The following is a 17,562-nucleotide window of genomic DNA, read 5'->3' as shown; positions in this document are numbered from 1 at the left end:
CACAGAGACAAGAAAGTAAGAGGGGAGCCATTTTGGTTGCTTAGGAAAATGGCCCCTGAGTTGCTTACCAGTGGGGCCTTTAGATACCTGAATATCTGACCCCTGTTGCTCATTCTTTCTGTTTTTGGTGAAAGGGCTTACATAAAGTGGTGTATAGTACACCCGTGTGGTGTGGTGCTTAGAGGATCCAGCTGACCCAAAGCTGACCCCAGTTCAAATCCCCTCATTGCCATGGAAGTTTGCTGGGTGACTTTGGGCCAGGCTCAGCTTAGTTTACCTCATGGGGTTGTTGTGAGAAAAAGTGGAGGAGGTGAGAATAATGTAGTAAACTCCAGGGCAGAGGAAAGCAGGGTATAAATGTCTGAATAAAATAAATAGGCCGTCTTTCCAGAGGGATGAAAAGCAGAACATTTTTAAGCAGTTCTGACTGGGAGAAGCCGATGTGTGAGGGAGCCCATTCCTCACAAGCTAGAGCAACCGCCATCCTTGAGCCCAACCATACTCATCCGAGAAGATTTATTTAGGCTTTGATTTGACTCGCTGTAAGTCAAGAAACTGTCCTCAGCAGGAAGTATGACTAGCACAGACAAATAACATTAAAAACACAAAATAGTAGCCTGGTGAGAAAAATTAAATGTATTGTTTTATCCTTTTTTATTTTGTTGACGTTATGGGGGGGCAAAACTCTTCACTGGAGGAGGCTATAGGGATGGGGGACATGGCTGCCTTATTTAATGTGCCTTCTCTCTCATGGCTCCCACTTTGTGGAAGGGCCTGGCTAAGCAAGTCAGAAATAGGGTTGCCAGGTTCCCCAGCTCCCACCTGGGTGGGAGATCAGGGGAGCATCTCCTACCTGAGGTTTTTCCTTTTTGCGTGTGCACTCCAGGCTTGTGCGACAACATCACTCGTGGGAAGTAATGTCATCGTGTGGGTCACAGGCCACCCCGAGCGTGAGCTGTGCTCCCCAGGGGGCTGAATCAGGCCGCTGTGGAAAGCGGCAGTACTCCCATACTCCACAGCAGCCAGATTCGGCCTAATTTGGGCCCGGTTTGGCTCGAATCCAGGCTGACTCAGGCTGAATTGAGCTGAATCTAGCTGTTGTGGAGCTCAGTAGCGCTGAAGAGTGTGGGTGCGTGCCATGCCATCCGGGGGTGCACCCTAGGAGACACTTCCCCTGCTCCGCCAGTCAGGTAAGCAGAGGCAGGGTGGAGGGGAGCATCCCTAGTCAGGATCCTACAGTACTATTATCCTGCAAAATATGTAAAACAGAAATGTTCAGGAGGGTATTCTTAATGGAATTAAAATTGCAGTAAGATGCAACAGTCCAGAGCGACTCCTTCATATGGGATTAGGTCTGCAGTCCACTGCAATGATTATTGTTGGCATCATCTCTTATTTTAGGTATCATCGGCTTTTACTGCATTGTCTTATACCTTATAATCCTGCCTTCTGCTTTGCTCACACAATAACTCACTGAAGCCTTGCTGTTCTCATTGTTGCTCGCATTGTTTTTGAATTTTTGTATTCCTATTCCTATTGCATTATTCATTGGATGCCTTAATATTGTATGATTACATTTTTTTTTCTCTTCCTTAACTCTGTAATCCATTATGAGTCTCAGTGAGAAAGGCAGGCTATAAATAAGCTAAATAAATACATTTACTAAGTTCTAAAAGGCACTGGTTAAAAGGTGAACAGAGAATTCTATGTGAGCATACCACAAGAGACAGATTGTCTCCCCCCTCCAAAGAAGAAAAGAAAAATCATGGTTCCTGGCTTCACATTTTGCTCCCCTATCCAGGGCTTTTTTTCAGCTGGAATGCGGAGGAACAGAGTTCCGGCACCTCTTGAAAATGGTCACATGGCCGGTGGCCCCGCCCCCTGATCTCCAGACAGAGGGGAGTTTAGATTGCCCTCCGCGCCGCTCCAGTGGCACGGAGGGCAATCTAAACTCCCCTCTGTCTGGAGATCAGGGGCGGGGCCACCGGCCATATGACCATTTTCACCAAGGGCAATTTAAACTTTAAAAAGCTACGCCCTTGTTCCAGCTGACCCAAAGTGACATCATTGTGCGGTCTGAGTTCCACCACTGAGTTCCACCACCTCTTTTCCCAGAAAAAAGCCCTGCCCCTATCTATAACAGTTTCCATGCTTTCAAACACTAGTATGGTACAGAAGTTAGAGTGTCATATTCTTCTGATATCTGAAAAATCCAATTATTAAATCCAAAAGTATATATGTTGCTAGATTAGGATATAAGACAGATATGTCAAAGATTTTGTAGTAATGCGTCAACAGATCCTGTAATATGTTTCATGTAAATTTTAATGACTATAATTTTAAAATAGAAGTTAGACTGCCGAACTATGGAGAGATGGATTGAAATCTCCATTTGTTGACTTTGGGGGCACTCACACGCTCTCTGTCTAACGTAACTCACACAGTTGATGATAGGATATAGCAGAGAAGGAACAATTTATGCCAACCTGAGCCCTGTGGGGGAAAGGAGAGATCAAAATGTAATAAATGAATATTCAAGGTACACTTTCCTGTTGAAGAGGATTGTATGGCATGAATCATGGAATATCAGACATGTGCTGCCTGGGCAGGCTTACTATTCTCCCAGCCCTCGGCTGTCAAGGGTGGGGGAGTGGTGGGAAATGGGAGGAAAAGTCAGCAGTGTCCTGACACATTAGCAGGGCTCATTTTGAGGGGGAACGCACAGGAACGCAGTTCCGGCAGTTCCCCAAAGAGGTCACATGTCAGGTGGCCTCGCCCACCTGACTCTCGGCCATTTGGGGCCCGTTTCAGCCCGGATCGGGACTCTGACAGGTGGTGGATCACTCTCCTGCTCATCAGTGGCCCAATCCTGACCATTTGGGGCCCCTTTTCGGCCATTTTCAGCCCCTGTTTTGCCATTTTGGGCCCAATTTCAGCCCTGGCCCAGATTGGGTCCAAAACAGCCAGGATAGGTGATGTCAGGTGGTGTGGCATATGCAAATCAGTTATGCTAATGACACACTTCTGGCAATGTCAAGGAGCATGGTATATGCTAATGAGTTATGCTAATGAGTTCCTCCAGCTCTTTTTCTACAAAATGACCCCTGCACACTAGTATCACTTCCCACGAGCCTGGAAGTAATGTCAATATGTTGCTGGCAAAGCTCTGGTATTTGGCAAAACTCTACCATAGAGTTTTGCCAAAATACTAGAACAACCCAGTTGTCCCCAGCAATGTGCTGACATTACTTCCATATACACGAGAGTGGCATCAGCACATCCCCAGTGATGTGCTGAAGTTGCTAGCTAACCTTCTTGTGACTCAGTAGGTCCCTCGCCTGCCACCAGTTGCTAGGAAAGGCCCAGCAACCTTACGGCTAGGCCTCTTGGACTGTGCTGAACGTATGGTTGCCAGGTCTCCTGGAGCCCAAACCAGGGGACAGGGAAGTGGGGGCACGTGCATCGTAAGTATTCACCTTGTGCTCACAGTGCGCCATCTCCAGAGCACTTCCTTGTCATGCCTAGGCTTGCCAGTGTCCAGGTGATAGCTGGAGATCTTCTGGAATTACAACTGATCTCCAGGCAACAGAGATCAGTTCCCCTGGAGGAAAATGACTGCTATGAAGGGTGAACTCTATGGAATTGTACCCCACTGAGGGCCCTCCCCAAACCCCGCCCCCCCAAATCTCCAGGAATTTCCCAAGCTGGACCTGGCGACTTTAGTCATGCCGCATAACAAGGAAGTGCTCCAGAGCAGGAATGCTCTGCAGAGTTCCTGGATCCATTCCCTGCACCTTTCCCACCACTACCACCATCAGCCAGGTGAGAGGTTGGGAGCACTCCCACCAGGTAACTAGCAACCCTAGCTGAACTAAGAGTTTAAACCAATCCCACTTGCTTTAAAAGAGAATTAGACAAATTCATGGAGGGGGAAGGCTTCTCATTGGCTGATTCCGCACACATTGGATAATGCACTTCCAATCCTCTTTATAGATCATTTGGAATGGATTTTTTCATGTGCGGAATAAAAAATCCACCTCAAACAACTGATAAAGTGCTTTGAAAGTGCATTATCCAACATGTGCGGAATCAGCCAATATAACACTGATTTTATAAAAGTTGTTGATTTCTTTCTTTCTCTAAAAATATATACCTTCTGCCTTTCACTGTAATGGCTCAAGGCAGCTCCTACAGATATTAATTTAGTTGTTTAGTCCTTGCTTTTGTTCCTAAAGGGAACCCAAAGCAGCTTCCAATGTTTTCCCTAGGTTTACCAGCCTTTATGTAGGATCTGGACTAGTTCTCCCAGAATTAACACTGGCTGATTCCGCACAGGTTGGATAATGCACTTTCAATGCACTTTATCAATCGTTTGAGGTGGATTTTTTGTTCCGTGCACAAAAAAATCCTTTCCAAATGATCTATAAAGAGGATTGGAAGTGCATTATCCAACGTGTGCGGAATCACTGACTGATTGCCAGACTACAGAGATCAGAACATGGCAGGTTCAGAAGGTGGTCTCTTTGGAAGGAGAAACTTGTCTCTCCCCAGGCACTGCGTCCAGATCTCCACCAGGAATTTGCCGAACCAGAATTGACAATGCTGTGCCAACAGGCATCAAATCAAAACAATCTACATTAAAATCTCTAATACCAAGGGATGCCCCGCCTATGACGATTACACATTGTGCAAATGGGGTTAATACATTTCGCAACTGAGTTTAATATATTCTGACAAACTTGGCTAGCACCCAGATTTGCAGAAAGGCATAAAAAAGCTAACTTTGGAGACAGATAAGTGGATATCGCCCCATAACTGTACAAAATTTTAAGATGTTAATGACCAACCAAGGGAAAGAAGGAATGTGTGATCAGGAACGAGGGAGGAAAATGGGAAATTAGGCAGGGGAACAGGGGAGCAAGAGGGGAAGATGGGGTTTTCTGTCCCTCACAAGTCCTGCCCTTCTAAAATAATCTGGCCCAAATCACAAGAACTTAACTGGTGCTTCTTTTCTGTACCAGCTATTCTAAGAGATCAGTAAATGGCCCTTTCAAATAGGACTGCTTGAAAAGGGTGAGGAATGGCACCTTCCTGGCCTCTTCAAGCGGGACATTCTTCATAGCAGGGGAGGAAAGTAGCAGAACCAATAGAAGCCCAACTCAAGCCAAAATGGATTACAGGATATTGGTAGGGTTGCCAAGTCCCTTGAGTCCCCCGGTGGGGGACTAGGAACCTGGTACTCACCCTCTGCTCTCTCCAGTGTCCCTTCTCCCAGAGTGCATAATGACATCACTTCCAGGAAGTGATGTCATCGTATGGGGGTCAAAGGGCGGCCCAGCGTGCTCTCCCGTGCTAATCAAAGGGCTGAATCCCCCCCCACGGGCCCGATTCGGCCTGAAATGGGCCCATTGCAGGCAGTGCGTTGGAACACCCTGCAGCGAGGCACAGGGGGTGCCACACCACCAGGGGGCAACCCAGGAGGTGCACCCCTCCCGGCCAGGTAAGTGGGGTTGGGGGGAGGCGGGAACAAGGGATCCCCGCTCCGGGCGGGGGATTAGCAGCCCTAGGTATTGGGGATATTTGTTAGCGGTTGTAGCAAAGTTGCACAGTCAGAAAAGTGTGGGATCACATGTGGTGAAACACTCTTCAAGCCAGTATACTGCAACAGATAAAACTTATTGAGGCTGATTCACATTCACTTGCATGTTGTAGTAACAGAAGAAACAAGCATAAATTTGATCAAAATAACACTATTCCCAATTGCAAGTGGCCGGCTAATTTAGCTGCACATGAGCAGAAGTATGGGTGTGTCTCTGGGAACCTTAGCCACAAATTGGAAAATTTCTGGAGATTTAGGGAGTGGAGCTTGAGGATGGTGGGGTCTGGGTAGGGGAGGGACCTGGGGGGTGTAACACCATAGAGTCCACCCTCCAATACAGCCATTTTCTCCAGGGGGACCGATCTCTGTGGCCTGGAGATCAGTTGTAATTATGGGAGATCTCCAGCCACCACCTAGAGGATGGCAACTCTACTTGTACTGGCAACACTACCCTCCAAAGCGGTCATCTGGAGATCACTTGTACTTAATAATAAATAACAACATTCGATTTATATACCACCCTTCAGGATGACTTAACACCCACTCAGAATGGTTTACAAAGTATGTTATCATTATCCCCACATCAACAATCACCCTGTGAGGTGGGTGGAGCTGAGAGAGCTCCTAGAAGCTGTGACTCACCCAAGGTCACCCAGCTGGTTACAAGTGGAGGAGTGGGGAATCAAACCAGACTCTCAGATTAGAGTCCCACGCTCTTAACCACTACCCCAAACTTCCAGGAGATCTCCAGGCCCAACCTGGCAATTGGCAACTCTAATCAGATAGACATTTCCAGATTAGACAAAGAAAGGTCAAGTGTACCCAAAGAGGAGGTACGAGTAGAGTTGCCATCATGACAAAACAGCTGCTTTGAAGAGCAGACAGTATGGTATTATATTTCACTAGGGTTTGCCAAGTCCCCTTACCTTCCCAGTGTGGGGGCAGGGGGTGCTGGCACTTTATGCACATTCATGGTATACTCCTCATGCACAGTCCTGCACTGGTGCAATGATGTCACTTCCAGGAAGTGACATCGTCACGCCAGCCCGAGGAGCGCACCCAGGAGGCTCCTCTCCACTTTTCCCCCCACCAGCCAGGTAAGCAGTGGCGGGGGGCAAAAGGTGGGAGCAGGGTATCCCTGGCTCCCAACAGGGGAATGGGAACCCTATATTCCACTGAGCCCCTTCCCAAACCCTGACCTCCTCAGGGTCCATCCCCAAAAGTCCAGGAATTCTCCAACCAGGAGCTATGGTTCAGTAGAAGAGGAACATAATTAGTACCCAAGTTCAGAGAGAGAGATAAAGTCACCCTTCAAATATGGTTCTGGTCTAGTTTTACCCTTTAAATCCTTCCGCATCCTGGGAGTAACATATTTGAAGGACAATCTCCCTCTGATAGAGGTCCCATCCCACTACTCAGCCCAACAGCGGCTACTCCTTTTGGAAACTTTGGTTGGACTCCGAAATTGCCTTGGCTCTCTCAATGGTGGCCTCTCCTTTATGGAATGTCCTCCCACAGAAGTGCATAAAGCAACTTTCCTACTTTTGCAAATTATGTAAGGCTGTATTATTCCAGTGTGTTGAGTAGTTGATGTTTATGCCTTTTACATTTGAACTTTGGGGAGAACTGGTTTTTGTTCTTGCCATTGGGAAAACTAACGGCGCAGCTGGAGTGTAATTTAACACTGTACTGCTGCAATGAGGCTTTAAAGGTATTTTAATGTAAGGTTGTATATATTACTTGCAGGAAGCCAGTTAGAATGGAGATGGAAGCTGGGTATAAATTTTCTAACTGAACAAACACAAAAAATATAGTGCACTGAATAATAATAACAACAACATTCGATTTATATACCACCCGTCAGGACAATTTAACACCCGCTCAGAGCGGTTTACGAAGTATGTTATTATTATCCCCACAACAGACACTCTGTGAGATGGGTGGGGCTGAGAGTGCTCCGGACAGCTGTCACTAAATAGAACCTCCATGTTCCAAAGCAGTATATCTTAGAACAGCGGTTCCCAGGCAGCAACAACAGGGAGATGCTTCAGTAGCCCCTTCTGCGCTGGGGACATAACTCCTCACTATCCCAGAAGTTAAGCCGAGAGGCATTGGAATCAGCTTGCCTGGGCCCTTTCCCACCTTTCATGTTTGGTCAGTGTAGTGCTGTTCTTTTTAGTCTGCACCCTGTCAAAATGCATGAAGACTGATGAGTGCTGGCATTTTCATCACCGATGCCGTCATTGGAGACATCACAGTGCCAGCCCTTTCCTTTCTTCCTTCCTTGCTTCCACCCAAAATGACTGCAATGCTGGATCAATTGATTTACTGGATTTCTCCCTCTCAACCCATTGTTGCATCAATCCTATGCTGGATTTAAGAAATTAAAACCAAAAAAAAAACAAGTGGAAAGGAAAATGGAGAGGAAAGAGGGGAGGAATGGAAAGGAGGGGGAGGAAGTGACTGGATAGACAACAGTGGCCAATCACAATGAAGTAGGCTAGAAGAGGGTGGGAGGGGGGCAGAAGAGGGTAGAATGCTAAAAGGCAGCATAAAGAGTGTGCATGGGGAAACAGCAGGCTGGGGAAAGGATTTTTTTCCCCCAAAAAAAGTCAGGGGATAAGTGTTCCCAGGAAAGCTGTGGAAAAGCCACATCGTAGCCAGAGTGACTACTCATAGCAACAAATCAGGTACAGATGGTTACAAAAAACCCACTGCAGTATGGGAACTGAACCAGCGAAATTGGCCCATGCAGAAGGCGTTCCACTCTATGGGAGCAGGAGGAAGCTATTTGGTTAACATAAAAAGAGTCCTCCTAGATCTGTGCACTGATGCTGCTCATTAAAGAGGAGAATTAACAATGGTGAGCAAACACTCTTCCAAAGAATCTTGTCTATTATTATGGGTTTGTTTTCTGGTGATCCCCTTGTGAGAAATATACATGGTTTGGTCTATTGCAGCTGAACATGACAACAAAAATAAATCCAGCTTCACGGTATCAAATCTTACTTTAAAAAATATTTTAATTATATAATGGCATAAATGATCCTCTATTTCAATGCAGGGACAAAGAAAGAAGCAAAGAACAAGCAGAAATTTCCGAGTGCAGGATGGAACAGTTCATCCGGGGTCGAAGCAAAGGGAGTTTCCCATTATTCTTCTTCATGCTTGTTGGGCAAGAAGAGACTACCCAACACTGTGGCCAAGCCCAAAACAACTCCAACTCCAATCAGGCCCACCGCACTGGCCACAGTCTCTTTCACCTGCAAGAGATGAGGAGGAAGAAAAATATCAGACTGCATCTTCACCAAACTGCAAAAGTGGCTGAATATCAGTTCTGCCTTGGATCAGGCAGAGAGCTGAAGTTGCGTTTGGGAGAGTCTTTACCTCCAACCAAAATAACCAAGTTCAACAGTAAAATTGTTAAAATTAGCACCTGTTTTGGTGTAGAAGGGCTTGAAGTTGGGGGGTGCAGAAGTAAGAAGGTTTGGTTGGGTTTCAAAACAGGTCACCACCTTGGGGTTGCCAGTCTTTCAGTGGCAAGTCAGGAAACTAGGGAGGGTGGAGACTTACAAAGAGGCCTCACTCCACATGGCAACATCATTTCCAGGTGGAGACCCAGAAATGAGATCATCACATCACATGATGCTCTAGGAATTTCCCTAGTCTTTATTGTAAAAACCATAGAATTTCAGGGATTTCCTAGACCATTCCTATATTACTTGATGCATTGACATCATTTCTGGATCTCCACCTAGAAGTGACATCACCAGGTTGAGTGAGACCAATCCCTCCCCCATTTTTCCCACCACTGCTCCAGTGAGCACCAATGTGGGACAGAGGAACACTGGTGGAAGTTTGCCCACTGATAGCAGGTAAATGGAATACTTAGGCTACCTTTCCAGGTTCCATTGACCATCTTTCGGTATATAATTGCTGCACATACTATTTGCTAACAAGCTCAAATTAAGTAGTGATGCTATGAAATCTTTACCATCAGTTTTCAATCATCACCAAGAATATATGAAATCAAAACCATTAATGAACCAATATTAAGCATGGCATACCTTTTTTAAGACGTGAGAGGGAGGCAAACACACAAAGCGTGTGCATGATTCCACATCACACTGGAAAATGTCAATGCAGAAGCTAAAGGTCGCTCCAGGGGGTAATTTGCTAAAACTGCCCCCAGACTTAGTGTCCAACTGAAATGAAGCAGGCTAGCACCCACCCCACTTTGAGCACTGTGAATAAATGGCATGAAGTGTAAAAACGGTGTATAGTAAAAGATCCGTGCACTGACCTGGATGACCCACAGCGGGAATAGAACACATTTCCTCAAAGCTTCAGCCTGTGGCTAAAGCCCCTAGGTCACGAATTCAACTTTTTATGTCATCTCCTACACCATCACTCTTTCAACAGGGATGGCCCCAACCCAATGGGCAGTACAAGCAGTTCCTTAAGGACTCAAGCACATGCATGCACCTATAAATTCATGCCTCTGTCCACATACGCACCTGGTCACTCCTCGCTGTGCCATACCGCAACCTGGTAACAAAATGCTCACAGTTCTGGCTGGCCACTCGGTAGCTAACTTCCTTTCCCAACATTGATTCTGCTTCCTGGACAATTTTGCTTGCAGGCAGCGGATTGTACTTCTGATCATATTTGTTATTGATCTGGCAGGCATCACTTCTAGCAATCTCCCACAAGAGTTCCTTCTTCACCACCGCCTTCTCAGACAGGACAGACATGATGCTGGAGACACTTGCCTGCACTAAGTTATCGTGGAAGTACAAAGCAGGACACCAAAATAAAGGAGCATCAGTAAACTGGAAACCCTTAATAAAATGCCAATTCCTTTGTGGGTGTGTCCACATGATAGAAGGAAACCAGTTTCACAGCCATAGAGACTAGATGAATCTAGAGACTGAAATTCTGTGAAGGAATTCCCTAACAAAGAAAACTCACAATGAAGATCTCTAAGGATCTTTGAAGGAACTTGTGATGGGAAAATCAGTTTCCAAACAGGTGAGCTTCCGAAGCGTAGTTAGAAAGCCTCGATTTTAAAATCAGATAAGAACTACACATTTCTAGCCTTTGGGAATCAAGATAAAACCTGAACGTTTGGTGTATTTTTAAAAGAAAGGTTACAAAGGAATTTTAGCATTCAGTCCTTGTGATTTCCTAATCCATCTCATTTTTATAATGGCCTGGTTTGCAAGTCTAGATTCAGGAAAGTTTTCTTTTTAATTTCATTTAATTGGTAAACTTGCTAAATTAAATTAGGAAGTCAGCAGGACAGAGTTTAGATACTCTGGAGAAAATTTAGAGAGCAATTATATTTGTAAATAAAGATTGTAGAACTGCTGAGTTTATACATGGGGATTTCAATTAACTATGGATTGGTGCTAAAACGGGCCAAAATTTACTGTTATTAGAACTAAGTGGGTCACACTGAAAAAGTATATGACATCAAGTCCTGCCCCATAACATTATTAGGCCATGTCCTTGTCTGTGACATCACCAGGCCCCATGACCTCATCATCAGTATGCCCTGCTGAGATGGCTGACCATGAAACCAACGAGAGTAAAGAAGCCAGCTAGGATGCTGAGGTTGCTATGGCAACTGCAGTGCTTTCACTCAATCTAGGAGGCCCACCTCTGGCAGGAAACCCCTATGAGACTGGGAGTAGAGCTGGCGATGTGTCAGGCTATGTCTGAGAGCCAAGCTACAAGTGACGCCTTACACAGGTTGGACACTTGTCAGCTTACCTCAAGTTTTGATGGGAAATGTAGGCATCCTGGTTTTACAGCTTGGCTCTCCATTACAGCTGCAAGACCAGGATGCCTACATTTCCCATCAAAACTTGAGGGAAGCTGACAAGTGTCCAACCTGTGTCAGGCATCACTTGTAGCCTGGCTCTAAGAGTCTTCCTACACAAGATGCCTGGGCACGTGTTCTTCAAGTGTCAGGTACTGCAAGTTTACCTGGGAAGTGTAGTAATATTTATTTTATGTATTTATTTATTTATCCGATTTTTAGCCCGCCCTCCACACGAGCGGGCTCAGGGCGGGTTACAATAATATAATTGGTACAATTTACAAATTGGTACAAAAATAAAACATTTAAATACATTTAAAACCAAAATAACAATACATATACAATCAGAATCTCAAGATGGCGGCTCCCTCCATTCTTCCCAGCCACAATATAAACAAAAGAGGTAGGTGAGGGCACAGTTGATGTCATCACTGTGACTTCGCCTGTGAGGGGGGCAGATGGTTTTATAGCCCCCCTGGCTATAAAGAATGGCTGCTTGGGAGAGGAATGATTCTCACAGTGCCCTCCTCCACCGGGAAGAAGATTGATGCAAGAGAGATTCTATCTCTCTTGCAAAAAGCCGCACTGGATTTTCTGCCTCCTGTTACATTTTACCTCCCCCTGTGCCCCTGAGCTCCCAGAGGAAACCTCAAGCCAAGCAGATTTTTGCATTTAACGTTCCATCTGCATCGTCTGAGCCACTACATCACTTCCAAGGAAAATCTGGAAATGACATAGGATGGCTCTAGGAATCGCCAGAAACTCTATGGTTTTACCATAAAGTTTCTGGTGACACCTAGAACAACCTACATCACTTCCAGATCTTTCCTAGAAATGACATAGTGGTGCGCAGGATCTTGTGCCCTTGAGCCTGGCACAGCCTGGCAACTCTAGGTTGTTGTCATGATTATTTGCATGGCACCCCTGCCCCTCAACCTGCATAGTCCCTCCCATTGTTTGGTCATTTCATGTCAAGTCTGGTCAAGTGTTACCCCCCGTCCCGAAGGAAATGCTCCCAGAACTCATTCCCTACAGGTCAGGACCATAAGATTCTAGGGTTTCCAACATTGCCTTGGCAAATGCTGAGATGTTTCGGGGGTGCATGGGAAGGGTGGCGTTTGGGGAGGCTGTGACGTTATTTCCTGGTAACACTCTAGATAGCTTCCCCTAGTCTCTATGGTTTTTACTCTAGAGACTAGGAGGAATTCTTAGAGCATCACTATAGGGAGCCCATTTTTTCTCCCACTCTTCTATTCCTCGAGAGTAGGAAATTGGGGCTGGGGCAGGTAATTCCCTGCCCAAGTTTGGGAGATTGGAGGCCTATAAGATGCTAAGTGGTGAGGTGGGAAAGAGCCTCTTTTTGAAAAGGGGATGTTGTTTAATAACCTCAAAGTAAGGAATTATTTGGGGGCTTCATCAGGATATCACCCCAAAAGATCGATCAGTGTTTATAAAATCAAGCCCTTCATTTTCACCCAGCACTGGAAATTAGCTGGAAAAGTTCTCATGAGCTAGCATAAAAGATCATCTTGCAAGGAACAACAAGGATAAATTCCTTGGGAGGCTCATTCCCATATACTTGTTACATACATCTCTCAGGTCCTACCCTGCACTAACCACTACACCACATTGCTTCACATCCAACATCTGGAGATAATGCCTTTGAGACATAAATTTTGCTTTTATGAAATAATAGATTAGTCTTGCCTGGGCTATCAATGTCAGGGGCACCCCCTGATTCAGGTGGCTTTAAAATCAATGCTTAATAACCATCATAGCTAAATGGAGCTTCCACTTTCAGGGGCTGTTTACCTCTGAATATCAGTCGCAAAGAGGCAACAGTAGGAGAAAGCCACTGCCTGCAAAGTTCTTGGAAACCACCAGGGCTTTTTTTCTGGGAAAAGAGGTGGTGGAACTCAGAGGGTTGCCCTTGGAGAAAATGGCCACATGGCTGGTGGCCCCGCCCCCTGGTCTCCAGACAGAGGGGAGTTTAGATTGCCCTCCATGCCGCGGTGCAGTGGGCAATCTAAACTCCACTCTGTCTGGAGATCAGGGGGCAGGGCCACCAGCCATGTGACCATTTTCAAGAGGTTCCGGAACTCCGTTCCACCACATTCCAGCTGAAAAAAAGCCCTGGAAACCACTCCGGGAAACAGAATGTGGGACAAGAAGGGCTTTTCATCTGATCCAACAAAGCTTTGTTCTTAAATTCTGTTATTGCGGTTATTGGAATAAGTCCAAAGACAAGTTGAGAAGTTGGCAGCTCTAAATCCTGCCCTACTTGGGTAAGAATAGGGTTGCCAGCCTCCAGGTGGTGGCTGGAGATCTCCCAGAATTACAACTGATCTCCAGGTGGCAGACATCACTTCCCCTAGAGAAAACGGCTACTTTAAAGGGTGGGCTCTATGGTATTATACCATTCTGAGGCCCATCCCCTCCCCAAAACTTGCCCTCTCCATGCCTCACCCCCAAAGTCTCCAGGAATTTCCCAACCTGGACCTGGCAACCCTAGGTAAGAAGCACACAACAAACCTGAAGTCTTACCTGTTGTGGGTGCCAGGTGAATCACATAACCAGAACCTACATAGACGGCCCAGTGCTTGTAACCAAAACGAGAAATCTCTATAAGGTCTCCTGGCTTGGGCTCTACCTGTAGAGACAGAATTAGATAACTGAAGGGTAGATGGGGCCTGGTGGGAGCATAAAGCAGGGTTGCATGCTCGTATAACTAGTCTGAGAGTGTGCTAGCAACCTTTCTACTAACTGAATGAGCCCTAAATAGAGAATGAGACCCAATTGTGAGGAGCAGTCTGTTTTAACAACAGGCTCCATTCTGCTCCTCGGCTTCTCCAGCACAATCTGAAAATATATATATATATATATTTTATTTCACTATTCAGTTTTCACTGGAGGTTTCACTGGCACTTAATTCTGGTCTGCAGTCCAATGTTGGTCTCAAATTATCCATCTCCTTTTCTCTACTTGGAGAAAACGCAACCACAGAGACAGAAAAATCTCTAGGAGGGCCATTGCATTTTTACACTGAAGAGGCAAAGGGTAATGTAGTCCTAACTGTCAGCAGGCCAATTACAAACGCCCTTAGAATTTTACGTCAGCCTTCCAGGCAGAATTCTCACCTCCTTAAACGTTTCCAGTTGTATTTTGCCAACCACTGCCCTGTTTGAGGAATCAATTAACAGGGGCTGGTTAGCTGGGATGGGATGGGATTAAGAATACGGTTGCCAACTGGCCTGGAGAAAAATCTGCTGACCATTTTTGGCTCCTTGTCCTTCTAGAAATCAGCTTTCTAACACAAAAAAGGGGCTCTCCTTCTCAGTTCCTAAATATTTTGCACCAAGCACACATTTGAGTATTCAGAGACTTTAAAAAGTCCCTACTCTCCAAGAGAGTTGCCAGCTTCAAGCAGTGAAATTCCTGGAGGAGTGAAGCCTAGAGAAGGCAGGGTTTGGGGACGGAAAGGACCTCAGGACAGTATAATTCCATAGAGTCCACCCTCCAAAGCAGCCATTTTTTCCAGGTGATCTCTGTTGCCTGGAGATCAGTTGTAATCCTGGGAGATATCCAGCCACCATCTGCAGGCTGCCAGCCCTAGAGACTGGGCCCTCTGCCCATCAATTCATGATCAGTGGGATCATGGCAGATCCCAGAAACAAGCTTACGCACACATATACCCATGACGTCACCAGCATGACCCAGAAGCAATGGTGTCACTCCAGGGACGTCACTTCTGGGATGTGCAGGAAGTAACATCCTCAATCAGAGATATGGGCTTACATTACACACATGCACACCAGTGAATACCTGCCACCCCTCACCTCCATCCAGTTGGGGATCTGGCAACCCTACTAAACCAGGGCTGGAGTGGTATAGGCATTATGGTTACCAGCCAGCAATGACGTTGCATCAATAATGTTGCAAATGGCCATTTCCACATGACTTGCCTGCGGAACCCGAAAGACAGCGTCTTCTCGCGCGAAATCGTGCCAGGAAGACACTGTTATCCGGGAGTTTTGCGCGAAATCGTGTCTTCCTGGTGTGATTTCACGTGAGAAGACGCTGCCTTCTGGGTCATTCGCACAATGTTCCGCAAGTAGGTAAGTTGTGCGGAAACGGCCACTTCCAGAAAAAAAACCAGAAGTGACATCACACCACTCCTGGAATCACCATAAACTCTTTTCTCCCCCCTGCTGGTGGGTCATGGGAACTGGGGGCAGGAGATCTCCTACTTCCTGTGTGGTAAGTGGCATTCCTAATATGCATAGAAGACGGGCACCTGCACTTCTCATCTCCCTTTTTTGCTTACGCAAGGGTGACCAAGAAGGCATTCCACACTTTTGCCAATATATTGCAGATGTCTAGTTGAACATAGATCAAAAAAGAAGCAGCCTCATTCCAAACCTTTGCCAGTTACTGAAATGGAGGCATATGAACGAGATATTCATATTGGCTACATGAGTCTGCAAGCTGTATAAGTTAAGAGGCAAACGCCTGGGTCCTGAGTTGATCTGAGGGCTAATTCAACTTCATCTCTGGATGAATTTTTTAGCACCATCAAATGCTCTAGAGTGATCCTTTGATATGGGCAGATAGCAAAGAAGCATGCTAAGAAGAAGAGGAAGGAGCTGGAAACCAGAAGTAAGAAGTAGGTCAACTTTTCTTTTTTTCATTGATGCTTTTCAAATTACATACTTAAACTTAAATCTTACCGTAACAGTTACTTACAACATAATAGATCAACTTTTCTATATTTCTTGAATATTCATCTGGGACCAAGAAAACTGCATTCAGCATCTATGGATTTACACTTTCCATTTCAGGGGGGAAAGACCAGAAGAAGAGAAAGAGAAGATTGTCAAAGTATTTAGGCAGCGGCAACATTAAGGTGAGATTCATTGGTAGCCAAAAAGGGTGGCGGGTACACTGAGAATTCCTGCAAGATCAAATTGTAAAAAAAGGAAGCTGGGGGGGGGGGGAATGTCCTGTCCTTTTAACAGAGGCTTAATGTATGGAAACAGGCAGCTGAAATTTTTCGTGGCATGGTGGTAAATATCGCCTCGCAAACAGCATCCCGTTAAGCCTCTATTAAAAGGAGCAGTCATTTTTCTCCATGCCAGTTGGCAACTCTTGATGGGGAGTTCCATGCCATCCTTGAGCCCATTTTTTAAGAAGGAAAGTGGGATAGAGGAATCAATTGAAAATAAAAAGTTCCCGGATCCTCTCGCCATATTACTTCTAGTACTAAAACACCCCAAGCCAACCACGTGCATTGACATATGCAGATACCTTCCATTCTTTAACTTATTTTTTCTCTTTCACCGTGATGCCTAGCAACGTATCTTTATTTTTTAAAACTGAGGTTGGATTTCTCAGCCTCTCGGGGACCTTGTCCTGGATTCTGTCCTAGAAGACAGAATCTACCCCTTTAGACTGAGGCAGATTCTTGTTCTCTGCAATAGAGTGGAAAGTAATCAACCAGAGAGCGGCCCCAGCTATATTTAGTTTGACATTCACAAGGCATTGTCTTCAATACCACCAGACTGACAGGGAGACAGACGAGAAAGGCTACATGGGATTAATCTGGGAATCTCGCTGTCAGCTGCAACACGTTGCCCCACCGTGAAGTATATTTCAGAAAAAGATGAAGCCACAATAGAGACAGCAAGCAAAAGAGGGCAAGGATTACGGCTAAAGCTCTTTTCTCTCTAGTAGCTGCCTACTCACGTAGTAATCGGACATCTTCAGAAGCGTGTGCGGTACACCGGTTCTCAGAGCTTTAACGAGTCAGTTATTTTAATGACTGCGGACAGCTGCAGCCTGGGTAGGTGGAAGGGCCGACAGTTTGGCAGGGATCCCGGGTGCCTTTGCACTGGAAAAGCCTGGCCTGGTGCTGTGGGAATGGGATGGCAAAGCGAATCCCAACAGGATAGGTGACTCTCCGCAGGCCAGAGCAAGAGTCTGGGAAGGATTTCGTGTCTTTCTAAATTTAACATTGCAAATGATTATGCAAAAGATGGGAAATGGAGCAATGGCAGTCTTAGCTACAGAAAAAAGTGGAGAAGACATGGACCATTTTTTAAATGACATCGATTATCTTTAATCGCTTTGGAAAGCATCCAAT

General features: G+C 45.8%; 1 protein-coding gene across 2 annotated transcripts; it reads right to left on the bottom strand.

Annotated features, from left to right (window-relative positions):
- Positions 1-8,604: 8,604 nt before the first annotated feature.
- LOC129335845 (phospholipase A and acyltransferase 3-like) lies at positions 8,605-17,247 on the bottom strand. Of its 2 annotated transcripts, XM_054988678.1 has the most exons (5): positions 17,166-17,225; positions 16,167-16,248; positions 13,968-14,073; positions 10,117-10,376; positions 8,605-8,862 (listed from the first exon to the last, which is right to left on the bottom strand). In XM_054988678.1, exons 2-5 carry the CDS (start codon positions 16,233-16,235, stop codon positions 8,752-8,754), a joined length of 546 nt encoding a protein of 181 aa, XP_054844653.1. In that variant the 5' UTR covers positions 16,236-16,248; positions 17,166-17,225; the 3' UTR covers positions 8,605-8,751. The 2 variants fall into 2 exon arrangements, with proteins under 2 accessions (XP_054844653.1, XP_054844660.1); XM_054988685.1 differs by lacking the exon at positions 16,167-16,248 and having other exon boundaries at positions 17,166-17,247.
- Between the last annotated feature and the right edge of the window lie 315 nt (positions 17,248-17,562).

This window comes from Eublepharis macularius, chromosome 1, assembly GCF_028583425.1.
Source record: "Eublepharis macularius isolate TG4126 chromosome 1, MPM_Emac_v1.0, whole genome shotgun sequence".
Taxonomy (NCBI): Eukaryota; Metazoa; Chordata; class Lepidosauria; order Squamata; family Eublepharidae; genus Eublepharis; species Eublepharis macularius.
Note: the sequence above shows the minus strand (reverse complement) of the source record. Positions and strands in the feature narration are given on the sequence as shown.